This window comes from Daucus carota, chromosome 2 (genome assembly GCF_001625215.2).
Source record: "Daucus carota subsp. sativus chromosome 2, DH1 v3.0, whole genome shotgun sequence".
Classification (NCBI taxonomy): Eukaryota; Viridiplantae; Streptophyta; class Magnoliopsida; order Apiales; family Apiaceae; genus Daucus; species Daucus carota.
In genome coordinates, this window is record NC_030382.2 from 50993247 (window position 1) to 51006968 (window position 13722).

Consider the following 13722-nt stretch of genomic DNA (forward strand, 5'->3'; position numbering starts at 1 on the left):
ACATTCTGGATAAGATTATATAGTTTCCTACCGATTCAATCTAGCAACCAAAGCACAATAAAGTTAGAGGTATGTTGGACAAGGCGATGTTTACCAATTAGGTATTCTACTACCAATTGCAGCAAGTTGTTTCGGATAGGTTTCTTCACGACATAAATCTTTATTTTTTTTTTTCTCGTAATCTACTCTTCCACCCCTCGTTTCTATTACTCCTTTTGTCCCGTTTTATATCCAGCTTTTTTATTTCACGTTTTTGAAAAAACCGAATATTTAGCTCCACTTTCTGCCTTGAATACTAAATTATTGCAATATATTAATATGTGATTGTGATAAATTTATTATCTGCCAAGATACAATTAACTTATTGTTATAGTTCTTGAAAAGTAGGGAAATTATGAAAAAGAAAGCTACGCCCAAACAAGACGCGCAAGAACTGAGAACCGTGGTAGTAAAATACTTGGTAGGTTCATTCAGGGATGAAAGGTCAATTGAAACGTGAAACCGTGTTGGACTTGTCCCGTAATCAAATCTCAAAGCCGGTCTTCATTCATTTCAACTCATTCTCATCACCTGAAAAAATAAATATTTATTTGAGTCAACATCTGCCAATATTTAGCAAGTCATTTACAAATTTCTAATTTCTAAATTAACTACAAAATTGACTAATAATAAATTGTTGGAACACAGAATATATATTTCACAAAGAATAAAATCTAGAATAAAAAGAAAGCATTATAACATCACAGGTATTTCTTCTAATCAAGGTGAAGCGTGGTTTAATTATGTAATAATGATGACAAGATAGAAGTATAATGATGATGATTAAGAAACCAGTGAGATATGAGAAGAATAAAGGAGAAGTAGTAGATAAGAAGTGAAAAGAGAAGTTTTCTTTCCCATCTCCTAGAAAATAGAAATTATATTTCGACGAAATTATCACAACGCAGCACAAACACAACTTCCCCTCTTCTCTCTCCTTGATTTTTTTTCTCATCCACAAACTCATCTCCCCTCTTTACACTTTCTTACGTAATCTATATACACAACTCTCTCTCTCTCTCATCATTTATATTTATCTATCTCCAACTAGTAATTTCATTGTTTCCTCTTTGTATATTTTGTTATTGTTATCTTATTGGTGGTTTGATTTAACTGAGTTGTGGAACAGCCCGAGTTAGCATCGCCCAGATGACTCGGCGGTGCTCTCATTGCAGCAACAACGGCCACAACTCTCGCACCTGTCCCACCAGGGCCGGCGGCTCCGGCGCCGGAGTGAGGCTTTTCGGGGTGAGGCTCACTGATGGGTCGATAATCAAGAAGAGTGCGAGTATGGGGAATCTTTCGGCTCTGCACTATCACTCATCTTCTTCTGCTGCGGCTTCTCCTAACCCTCCGGCCTCTCCGTCTTCTGATGCTCTTCGTGACCCGACCCATGTGCCCGAGGAGTACTTGTCTGATGACCCGGGTCATGCTTCGTGCTCCACTAATCGCCGCGTTGCGGAACGCAAAAAAGGTGCACTCTTTGCTCAAATTCTGCTAATTTCATTGTTGGGTGGGTATGATTTTGTGGTTTTGTTGATGTTTTGAATAAAAATTTTGATTTTGATTTGTGGGTCATGTTTATATTGTTGATTTGGATAAGGTTTGGATATAATTACTTCATCTCGATTTTAGCACATATTTTCATTTTTGTTTAGTAAATCAAGTACTATAATTTATGTGGTAATAATTAATATATTGTTGCTGCTGTCTGCTCGAGATTCTTTGCCAATTCTGTCTTAACTTTGAGTAATCTGTGATAGCTTTAAGTTGTTTTTTCCCTAGAGATGAGATTAGATGACTTCTTTTGGGGCTTTGTCAACTTGCTTTATCACCTCATATTTATATTTGACTTGGTCCAGATCCTTCATCTGTACTTGGCATCTTTGCTTCTCTTAATTAAGGATCAATTTAACTTCTTTCATATACTGTTTTCTGTATGTTGATTAGTGAAGCATAGGAGCCATGACTACATTGAAAAAAATGAAGTTGTATTGATAGCTGTCGCCATAGTTGCCTTGCCAATTTATTTGGTCATTTTTGAGGTGAAAATACTGAAAAAGGGATTTTTAATAAACAGAAAGGCTTGATTAATGAGTGAGAGATTAACTCTTGATATTGAGTAGCACATAAACATAATCCTCTGGCTGGAATTGTATATGGTGGCGAGGATTTGTAGGTTCCTTATCAGCTAATCACAGCCTTAAGCCAGGCTGATCTATTTATTAGTTATACCTATATTGATGCATTGTAAGATCCGCTTGTGAATTATTATGTTACTTTTACAAATATATTTATTTTCCCTATCATTCCAGGGCAGTTAAGTATTAATACCTAATAGCTAATACAGTAGTAATAGCAGGTTACTTGGTTTCTTGCACATGACAAGTCATGCATCAAGAGAACCTCCGTACTAGCAGGTTGTATGGTTAAAGATAACCTTTATACTTGCAAATATATACAGAATAACCTATGCATAAATGGCATAGGTGATCTTACATATTTTTGCTATATTTGACACTTGATTTGATGAGTAACAAGCAAGACTTTCATCTCTGGTGATCATGATGGCTCATTATTAATAGCAAACTGTGTTACACAGTAGATAGGGTTTAATAGGATTATAGTCACTTAGTCAGAGCTTGCTTCGAGTCAACATTGCATTACTGATCAGTTGAAGCTGCACTAAGGTTCCACTTTTATTTTCTTGTCCTATTGAGGATTTAAATTGTATAAATATGCTTATAGAAGGTACACCTGATGGGACACCTGCTTGTACAACTCGTGCTCCAAAGTTATTCTTGTACTTAATGAAAGTCTTATCTTCTTATTTTTTTGGATTAGTGACTTGGCTCCTTTTAATAAATTATAAAAAAATTGGCCAAATTCTATCTTCGTTTTAAATTCTTATCCATCAGTTGTTTTGTTAAAAGTTAGGGATAGCTTTGTGGCAAATGCTATGGGTTCAAATCTCTTCCCGGTCCCACCCTTTCCAGTATGCTTAACAATAAACAATCTATTATCGAAAAATATACTACGATCTGGAAAAAATTAGAAACATTTTCCGTAATAGAAAATAATTCTATTTGGAATAATTTGACTTCTAACCAGTTCCCTATCTAGTTAAACAATAATCTTTTTTACAAATTAAGACTCAAGCGAAGATAAAGTAGGTTAATTTAACGACATGCACACACACAGGGATATATACACAGAGGGCCAGGTTCCATTTAGAACCTTTTTGATCTTAGAACCATAAAACTACTTTGTATATTCTGCTGTTGAAAATAATACTTTTCCAAAACTACAAATTTTTAATTTTTTTTAAACATTTCATAAATGAAAAAAAAATTGTGTTATGTTGAAAACCAAAAAAAAATTAAATAATTTAGGGGAAAAAATAGTGTGCAATGCAAGTACACCAAACTTTGTAATTGATGAAGAAAAACATTGTGTGCTGTAGCAAAACCAAAAACGCCATGTACTGCAGCAAACATACATATATGAGCTGTTGATTAAACAAACATCTGGTCCTGGGTTTTGATCTAGAATAAAGTTCTTTTTTGAGTCTGTCCCTCCCGCCCTCACACATATATATTAATAATACTATAAACTTTGTAAGTTATGACGCGGCATAAGAATCCTCAAATAGGGACAACCCCCCTCCCCCCAAAAAAATAAAAACAATAATAATAAAAAAAAAATGATATGTATTATTTCTAGTCCTTTTGTAATTCTCTTCCAACATTGCCTACACTTAGAGTCAGCAACTACTTTGCATGTGAATTTTTGACAATTTTTGTGGCTTTTTCTTGCGGCCTGTACATTTTGAGATGCTCTATAGATCCTCCATTCTGAAACCTTGCTGTCTTTCATATTTAGGCACTCCATGGACAGAAGAGGAGCACCGGATGTTTCTTCTTGGTCTCCAGAAGTTAGGGAAGGGAGACTGGCGTGGCATATCACGCAGTTTTGTTGTATCGAGGACTCCTACACAAGTAGCAAGCCATGCTCAAAAGTACTTCATTCGACAGACCAATGCTACTCGGAGAAAGAGAAGATCCAGTCTTTTTGACATGGTATCTAATCTGGCTTGTCCTTGTTTTGCATATTTATTATGCCATGATAAAGTCTACAAGTTTTGGTTCACCTCGGTGGACTAATCCAAACCATAAAACGTTTTAGCTATTAATCAGTTATTGCATAACAATGATTCTTACAGTTGCGCGCGCGCACACACATATGCATCTGTGTTATAATAATCATCTAACATGGCACACCTTGATCTTGCTTAGTAGAGTATTGGATATTCTTTGTTCATTAAAGATGGGGTATCCTGTCATGTTGTTTTTAGGTGACAGAAACACCATCTGTGGCGGAAGAACAATTTGTGCTACCTCCGCAAGCAATAGAAACAGATAACAACTCGATGCCTTCTTTGAATCTCTCTCTGAAGACGGATTATGAAACCATTGAAGACACGCGCATGGAAGATTCTCAGGTAGAAATGGTTAAAGATTTCAAAGAAAGTGCTACACCTCAAGCCCAAACCGAAATTCAACCTGTGATTCCGACATTTTACCCAGCTTATCTCCCTGTTGCATTTCCTTTGTGGCCATCGAGTGTGTCTATCTTTGAAGAAGGGAAAGGAACTGAAACCTCTCACCATGAGGTCCTAAAGCCAATTGCCGTGCTTCGCAAAGAGCCTGTTAATGTGGATGAACTAGTGGGCATGTCCCAACTGAGTATTGGAGAAACTGAAACAGGCCATATGGAGCCTTCAGCCCTCACCCTAAAGCTGCTAGGTGAACCATCAAGGCAGTCGGCTTTTCATCCGAGCACTCCAGTCTCTACTACTTCAGATGTAAACAAGGGAAATGGTAGTGGTGTAATACAAGCAGTTTGAATGAGGTTGACGCTAACTTCATCTCTGGCTGCTATGTGGTACTAAATCTGTACAAATGTTTTGTTTTATCATTATGTTTTTATGTGACTTCAAGACACAAATGCTTGCTAGATAGCAGAATATAATGTATAATTTAATCCATCCTTTGTTTTACATTTTAGTTTAGTTGGTCTTCATAGAGTGTACTGTCTTTATATAGCACATCTTTCCTATAAAGATAAAATTAAGAAAGTCTTAAACATAAAAACCTGAAAAGGTTTTAAAAAATAGAAACCGTGGTACTTCTGAGGAAGATATTAGTGGATTTCTTATTTCCAAGATAAGGCCACCCAGTATCATTCGTCTGGACTCTCACTGAAATTCATTATGCTCAGTAGAAATTGTCATGCTAGATAGTCAAACTTGTACATGCTTTTGAGAGGCCAGGCATGTTATCAACAAAATTTTAAAGAGATTCGAATTTCATGCCATTAAAAACTCTTAAAACTCCAGAGTTTAAGAGTTACTCAAACAACAAATAATCAGTAGAAGTCACAACTTGAAAACGAGCACAATACTCTGTGGAACCCAGTGGATACAAAGGAACTAGACATTGAGAAAAGCTTTCATTGTGTCACTGATCACAATGACAATTGTTTTGTGCAATCCCTTGCAGTCCATCAATCACAGAAACTGTAGTAAACAAGCAGTTAAACTACCTATAACAAACCACATTTACAGTATTCTCCACATTCATAGTAACCAAATTGGCAAAAGCAGTAGCGGGAGAACTATCATAAGTATAAAGAGTTTGAAGCGGGGCGGATCCAGGATTTTCAATTCCACCGGGATTTAAGTACATTCTTTTCTCCTTCTGAAATTTGATGGAAAAAAATACATAAACAAACTATAACCTAAACATATGAAGTTAAAATTGCAAGTTAAACCATTCAATAGATAATTTTTATTTTCTCTTTTTTTGCGTTTTTGTGAATTGATTTTATAAAACAAGAATTCTGGGGGGGGGGGGGGGGGAAATGAGTACCGCATGTTGAACATGCGTTTCTGGTGAAAACGCATGCGAAGCGGAGTTTTGAACACGCATTACTCAAACTTATAGGATTTGAGCTGGGTTTTAGGATAGCAATATGGTGGTTTGAGCTAGAGGGTTTTTGGATAGCAATTTGGGGTTAGAGTTTGATAGGAATTTTTAAGTATAATTTAAAATCTTCATTAAATGCCCAACAGGTTTTATAGTATAATTTAGAATTTTAATTGAATATCTCAAGATTCTGATAATTTTTTAAAATCCAAATTGAATATACAAGGATTTCATAAATGAAAAAAATATAAAAAAAAATATTTTGAACTCCCAATTGAATACGCCATCAGTAGACCTAGTTAATAAAATTAAAGAGAAAAAATTGGCTTGAAATTGACCCTAAGAATATTGATGAAGTGACTTGTTCGATAGTAATATACAAGGATATGATGAACCGGAGCTCGGCCCCAGTGATTCATTTGACATGAACGTGAAGAGAATAACCTAATTGATCAGAGGTCAAAAACAACAATTGATATTTTACACCTGCAATGTTCCATATAAGATACTCTATACACACAAACAACTATATAGACGTGGGACTGTCAAAATATTGAAGCTCAATGACCTATCTTCCTTGAACGAGCCCACTAAATACTTGGCTGTTCCCGGCAAGAGTTGCTTCCCATTCCACTGAAGACAGCAGTATTTGTGAGAGTGACATCACAGCCTGCTTCATATCTGGACGCAGTATGGGATCATCGTCCACACATCGTTTTGCCAGTGTAGCCACCTATGTAACGATTTACATTTAAAGGAAAAGCTCGAGTTAAGAGTTCCAGGCAGACATTATTTAACTAAAGCAATCATTTTAGTCTAAATTCATTTTTTAAGTTGAGTTTATAGTTGTCAATGCAGGTCGCAGGATAATAATCCATGTATTACCTTGAAAAGGCAGTCATGGGGATACAAATCCATCAGATTAGGGTCAACATGATCTTTCAAGCTAGACATACTCGTGAAGTCAGGTGAATTCCGAAGAGCTGCCAGCATCTACGATTTTACAAACATTAGGAAATGGGATCCGAAAGTACTCGTTTTAGACACACATGCAATCGTACCAGGAGGAAAGTTACTGTCCGAAACCTTGACAACTAAATGGACTTCACGCTGAGCAAGTCAATGCAACAATGAAGTAAACAAATAAAGTAAAGAGAATTGCAATACATATATGTAATATGCAAAAGGCTTAATTGCTCAAAAAGCATGCATGCGTTGAAATGTAACATAGAAGAACTAAACCTAGATCGTGTGGTGTACTTTCATGTTTCGTCAACTTTCGTACAGTTTAATTTTATTAATACATTATATTCTTACTCATATTCACATACAAGTTAATAGAAATATGCAAAAAAATAATTACACATAGATTTATAAAATAATTAATATGTTTGTTCCATGCAATGTTGCATCGTATCCGTGTAGGAGAACTGAAAACCCAAACAACACTAAATCTATCATGTATTTCCGCGTTTGTGTATCATTTCGTTTCATGTACCTCAAAGGCCAAAACCAAACACTAAATTTTTGTGTTATATTCGTATATGATTTTCTGTGTCATTTACAAAATTGTCATCAAGGTTGTTGCAAGCATAAAATTTCCATTTAAACTCAAAAATCAATTACCAATACAATTATAACTGCAAAATTCAGGATAACTATATGGAAGGAATGTCTACACTAGCATATAGAAATAGATTTTTAATTTCGAGCTAGTTCAATATGCATTTAAGTCATATATGTATTAATTTGGTAAATCTAGCCCGTCATTTTGAATTTTAAATAGACTCGTTTATAAAAGAATAGAAGATTGTGTGCTTCAAATTTTGAAGTAGCAGGCTTACAATGGACACAAGGGATCGTCTTTCAGAATTTTTTACCACACTGCCCTCGGTTCGGGTAATGGCCTCCTTCCCTGATATAACCTCAAATAGAACAACCCCAAATGCGTACACATCGCTTTTACTTGTGGCCAAGCCATCCCTCAGATATCTACAAGATGAGTGTATATTAACAGAATTGTTGTAACTGAGCAAGATAATTATAAAGTACACAGTCATACACTTACTCGGGAGCCAGGTAACCAAAAGTTCCAACAACTCTTGTTGTTGATTCTTCACCATCATTGGTTCTTCCAACAAGTTTTGCCAACCCAAAATCTGATATCTGTATTCAGGAATTCCGAAATCACCAAAAAAGGTAGATTGCATAGTATATTACAGTATATCACTTCATTTTCTTTTATTAGTTACTAGTAACATATATCGACTAATTAAGTAGAAAGTAAGAACCTTAGCCCTAAATGCACCATCAAGTAAAATGTTACTTGTCTTGATATCTCGATGCACATAATGAGGCTTAGTATGCTCATGTATATATTCCAGACCCCTTGCAGTATCAAGTACAATTTGAAGTCTTGTGATCCAGGATAGTGAAGTATGACCTGCCAGATAAACAGTTTCATCTATAAAAATATCCGCATGGCGAAGCCTTATATGTTTGATTACTAAACTTCTTCTGCATAGAACTTTGATAATTACAGGAGTTAGGCATTCTTCCTAGTATGGATAATGAGTTTTTTTTTTTTTTTGAGATACCTTATAGTTATAGATGTTGTGATATTTATTATTAATCAAAACATTTTAATTTATGGAGCCTTCCCTCATTCTTTAGTTCATCTATAATTTTCTCACTGTTTAACTTTTGATAGCACCGCAATGGTAAAACTTAACATAAACAAATAGCATGACTGATTATGCATATAATTGGAGCTTACCCTTGTTTTGAGGGTCATGCAAATGGCTTTTCAGGGAGCCCTTTTGTGCATATTCGTATATTAGAAAGAGTTCATCAATGCTAGCAGCATAACCAATCAATTCTACCTTGACAAATTAAAATCAGAATTGAAGCTTTAGAATGCCGAACAGTAGCTATAAGCTTTGACAAAGACAGAAAATGTAATGCTTAAAATTACAAAATGCATTACCAGATTTGTATGATGAACCTTGCACAAAACTTTCATCTCTGACATAAACTCTTTGGTTTTCATTTCCGTCATTCTTTTAATTGCAACTTCCTAAAAGAATTTTGTGCTATTCAGGAGTCTGCGGGATGAGTTTAACATATCTACAAATAGAGGGTAAATTAAGTGTAGAGGGGTAAGATAAGTGTAACAGCAGCAAACCTGATCGCGAAGGAGGCCATAATAGACAGAGCCGTATGTTCCGTGTCCAAGTAGATTGGAATCAGAAAAACCCTCCGTACAAGACACGATTTCTTCAAATGTAAAAACCACGGGCTTCTCCATGTCAAAAACATCAGTTCCTATAACTGTAGGAACAATAAAAGTACAGTATATTAGATTCACTCAAGTATAGCAGTAACGATTAATAAATCAGCGAATTGATAAATGATAGTGAAAACATTTAATATCTTAATGATGGATACTTCCCTTAAATCTATAGTTCTGCAAGATACACTTTCCTCTTTTTTATCCTTTAAAACAGAACACTTTGATTGTGGCAGAAGACCAGGGATCCCTAGGTGCGAATTATAGATTAGACTTGCACTGAGAGAACACTTTTACTGCTTGTGGAAATTGCCGTTACTGTCTAGATCCAATGTCAAATTTAGTCATTATTTTTCTTTGGCTTTCATTTTTCAGCTCTAGATTTTAGTGCATGACTGGAACTATTGAAAATAAAATCTAGTAGAAACAGAATCAAACCTTTAGGAATGTTTATCTTCCGGTCACTAGATTCCCCCGGGGAGTGCTTTATATCGCCAGGTTTGCAGCAGAGATATCTCCCTGAACCACAGCAGAAACTTCTGCTCCGAAGAATTTGAAATTTATGAGAACTCTTTTCATCTTGATCCTTTGCATGACTTAAGGAAACAAAAAGCAGTACTACGACAACAATCACTGCAAGTCCAACTCCCAAACTCCCCATTATCCATCCATATGGCACACTAGCCTTGTGATGATGTTCTACAACCACTGGCAAGGAATTAGCATATTAGTGAGCATATTCCCTAGTGACTTCTTCACAAATTATACCCCTTAAATTTTATCTAAATCGTCTTTTGTAATACGAAGTTCTCAAGGGCCAATTTCCCCTATTATTTTCCATATGCCCAAGTCAATGATACATCAAAAGATGCAGGCAGAACAAGTGCAAGACATACCTGGAAAATTGTCTGCTGCCGGTGCTGGAACTGGAGCAGGAGGAATTTCATTTTCCAAATGATATGGTTTTCCTGGAACTATAACAAGAAATTGATGTATATATAAGAAAGCAAATAAATGTCATCTGATATTAGAAATTTACAAATTTTAAATATGTTTATATGAGAAATATAAATACACGTGAAATTTTCTCAAAAAATGAAAAAAAACTTATATAATAAACATAAACACTTGTGAAATTTTAAATTTAATTTCTATGGATTAAGGTTCTAACAGCCACTGAACTACATTATATCATGCTTTATAAACCAAATATAACATGTCTTTCTTTTAGAATTACTACTTGCATTGATTATCTTGTTTTCAGGCATTGCTTGTTACTGAGGGCATCATAGAAGGAAAAAATGCTACAGTAATTACCATAGCAGGAAAAAGTTTTCAAACTTCTGCCAGACCTTATTCAAGGGAGCAGGACCCAACCACGAATTTAAATATGTGGTCTCCCTAAGAACATCACACAACCCAGGACTATATCCCCACTAAGAAGTTCTTGAAACCAGAAGATTACTATTTCCAGGTAATTATGTTTCACCAAGATTGTGATAATGTGATCCCAAAGTGTATCCGGTTTCATATTTATACCAATATATAACACTACATTAATATCAAAAGATCTATTCGTTGACTTATACTAACATCATTCATAGGGTTGTGTAGTCATCTAACATGGTACGAGAGCTCATCCAGAAGACTCATAAGTCCAAACCATCTTACTAACTACAAAATTCTCAAATTATGGCCACCTTTATTGGTTTACCTTGCTTAAATCGTCCCCCAAACTGAAATCATTACAATGATCCACTTATGCAAGGGGCAGCATTAAAAGTGCAAATCCATCTAGCGGCTTCTACTAACAACTTAACATTAACACAACTTAAGGCTTCCCTGTAGATGATCATCTAATAATTACTACTAACAGTATATATCAGCCAATAACAGTATCACAAAAATTAAGAAAATAAAGCAATCATAATTCGTACCTGAATTAAGAGGAATATAATACAAATCACCAACAGTAACATTGCTAGGATCAAGAATTCTATTAACATTTTCAATACTGTCCATACTAACACCAAACCTACTAGCCAAAGATTGAACACTATCCCCATCTTTCATCACATAACTCATCAAGTAATTCCACAACCCACTTGAACACCCACACATCAATTGTAATGACACGACAGACCCCATTCTTGCTGCACGCCTACTGTTTGAGAAAATGCCTAGCCCACCATACTCATCAATCACCATATCATACACAGATCCCCCATTTTTCCTGACAGTGAAAGTAGTGTTTGTCAAGTACTTCTTCACATTTGAAGCACAAGAACAGTTCTTTTTGATAAAAACATAATCTTTATCATTGTCTTCAGCATAAATGTCTTGTGGCAATACATCAAACATGCTTTGAATGACTGCAAATGTTTGATTTGGGGTTGGCTTGAAGGCTAGAAATGATGTGCATAGTCTGCTTGCTTCTGTGCAATTTAGTGGAGTTGGGTATGAAAAAGATAGGCTTTTTAAGCTGAGGAAAAATAATACAAGTGCTGAAATTAATGGGTCTGGTTTCATCTTGTTAGAGAAACTGCAAGAACTGAAAATGAAGAAAGAGGAAGAAGAAGAGCATTTGTTTGAGGTGTGTGTGCTGGAGCAGGACTGGTAGTAACTGCAAGGACAGTGAAAAAAAGAGAAAGTGACTGATATCAGTCTCCTACAGATTTTTTTTAATGTACCGTAATGACTATGTTACCCTTTTATTACATTCTTTAGTCCGGACATGATTACTCCCTCCGTCCCAGTGAATTATATACATTGGGATCGGACACGGAGACCAAGAAAAAGTGTAAGAAATGAATAAAGTTTAATGGAAAGTGGGTGAAGTGGTGGGATCCACATATATTTTAATAATAGATTTGAGGAGATAGTGGAGTAAGGTAGTGGGTGTAATAGTGTTTTTATTATTATATAATGGAGATAGTGGGAGAATGTAGTGGGTATAGTGGTTTTTTATATTATAAAAAGTTGCTATTTTGGGAATGTATAGAAATGATGGGACATCCAAAAAAGGAAACTGTATAGAATTTATTGGGACGGAGGGAGTACAACTTATAAAAATATTACGAGTTGAATTTACATATCTAAACACAAACACAGTGTCATAAAAATCCCCGTTTTAATCGATCAATTAATCTCCTGCAAAGTCGGTCACCGATTCGATTTTTAAAATCCGATTAATTCTTATATATATATTTTTAATCAAAATATATATATATGATAAATTATTAAAATTAAAATATTATATTACTTTAAATATGAATAGTTATAGAGTTTATGAATATAATAAATATATTAATTCCTAAATAGCTAATATAATAATACCTCAACCGATTAGACCCGATTCCTCTAACCCTGTCTAAATGTTATGAATTTTTGTATAGATTTTTACTGTATGTATTTTATAAGTCTTATATTTAATATTATATTAGTGATATATATATATATATATATATATATTAGTTATATAATTAATATTTGTTATTATTTATATAAATAATAATATAATTAAAAAATTTAATAAATTTTATAAGTTTTGTTGTACAGTCAAATATATAGTGACGTTGACGTTGACGGTTGTAAAATCAAAACGTTAGTTATGAATCAAAGAATATATTAACATATGCCGGTTTTTGTTGTGTGTAACAGAATTATTTTGTATCAATTTAAATTTAATTCGAAGTAATAAATTTCCTTTCCAATTGGTTTTGCCAATGAAACCGGAGTACAAGCTTGTTCTAGCTAAAGTATACATACTCCGGGTGTTGGACACCCGTTTTTTATTTTATTTTTTGTCACGTATTTTGAAATTTTATAAAATATAATTTTATAATAATTTTTTAAATTTTTTTCTGAACAAAAATTTAACTTTTAAAATTTTGTTTATAATTAGAAAATTATTATTATGAACGTAAGATACAGGTTTCTCAAAATATGTACTCACAAACAAAGAAGCTCATATTACGCAGAGGGGCAGGAGGTCAACCTATAGAAAAATCAAAATTAACATCGGAAATCTGAACATGAGGTTACTCATATAACTCATCCCAAAAAATGCTTATCCTTTGATGATTGAGAGGGCAGATTAGACAATACTCCCTCCGTTTCAATTTACATGTCCACTTTTGAAAAAAAAGTTTGTTTCAAATTAGTTGTTCACTTCAACTTTCAATGCAAAATCATAATTCTAAAGTTATTTTTAGTCCGCATATCTCTTATTTATATTTCCTAGATCAACCTCATACCACATGTTACGGTGATTTAATGCAATTGACTTGTAAACAACCACTTTTCTTAAACTATGTGTTTTTTTTAAAATAGACATGTAATTTGAAACGAATGAAGTATATAAAAAAAAATAAGCAAAAAGTACACATCATTACCACTAACGTGTGC

At 34.3% G+C, this 13722-nt stretch overlaps 2 protein-coding genes across 2 annotated transcripts; one reads left to right on the forward strand and one right to left on the reverse strand.

Moving 5' to 3' along the window:
* Positions 1-809: 809 nt before the first annotated feature.
* LOC108209085 (transcription factor MYBS3-like) lies at positions 810-5086 on the forward strand. Its single transcript, XM_017379817.2, has 3 exons — positions 810-1513; positions 3922-4118; positions 4394-5086. Exons 1-3 carry the CDS (start codon positions 1189-1191, stop codon positions 4943-4945), a joined length of 1074 nt encoding a protein of 357 aa, XP_017235306.1. The 5' UTR covers positions 810-1188; the 3' UTR covers positions 4946-5086.
* Positions 5087-6348: 1262 nt separating this feature from the next.
* On the reverse strand, positions 6349-11991 carry LOC108209990 (lysM domain receptor-like kinase 3). Its single transcript, XM_017381218.2, has 11 exons — positions 11253-11991; positions 10212-10289; positions 9754-10023; positions 9211-9356; positions 9013-9102; positions 8803-8908; positions 8318-8469; positions 8095-8192; positions 7871-8018; positions 6912-7019; positions 6349-6759 (listed from the first exon to the last, which is right to left on the reverse strand). Exons 1-11 carry the CDS (start codon positions 11842-11844, stop codon positions 6595-6597), a joined length of 1953 nt encoding a protein of 650 aa, XP_017236707.1. The 5' UTR covers positions 11845-11991; the 3' UTR covers positions 6349-6594.
* Between the last annotated feature and the right edge of the window lie 1731 nt (positions 11992-13722).

Bases quoted from the DNA above. Each gene is read 5' to 3' on its own strand.
- LOC108209085 (XM_017379817.2), top strand. From the start codon at position 1,189: ATGACTCGGCGGTGCTCTCATTGCAGCAACAACGGCCACAACTCTCGC. The intron at 1,514-3,921 runs GTGCACTCTTTG...TTTCATATTTAG, and splicing joins CGTTGCGGAACGCAAAAAAG to GCACTCCATGGACAGAAGAG. The intron at 4,119-4,393 runs GTATCTAATCTG...TGTTGTTTTTAG, and splicing joins GATCCAGTCTTTTTGACATG to GTGACAGAAACACCATCTGT.
- LOC108209990 (XM_017381218.2), bottom strand. From the start codon at position 11,844: ATGAAACCAGACCCATTAATTTCAGCACTTGTATTATTTTTCCTCAGC. The intron at 10,024-10,211 runs GTATGTCTTGCA...ATTCCTTGCCAG, and splicing joins GGCAGCAGACAATTTTCCAG to TGGTTGTAGAACATCATCAC. The intron at 9,103-9,210 runs GTTTGCTGCTGT...AAATTCTTTTAG, and splicing joins ATGGCCTCCTTCGCGATCAG to GAAGTTGCAATTAAAAGAAT.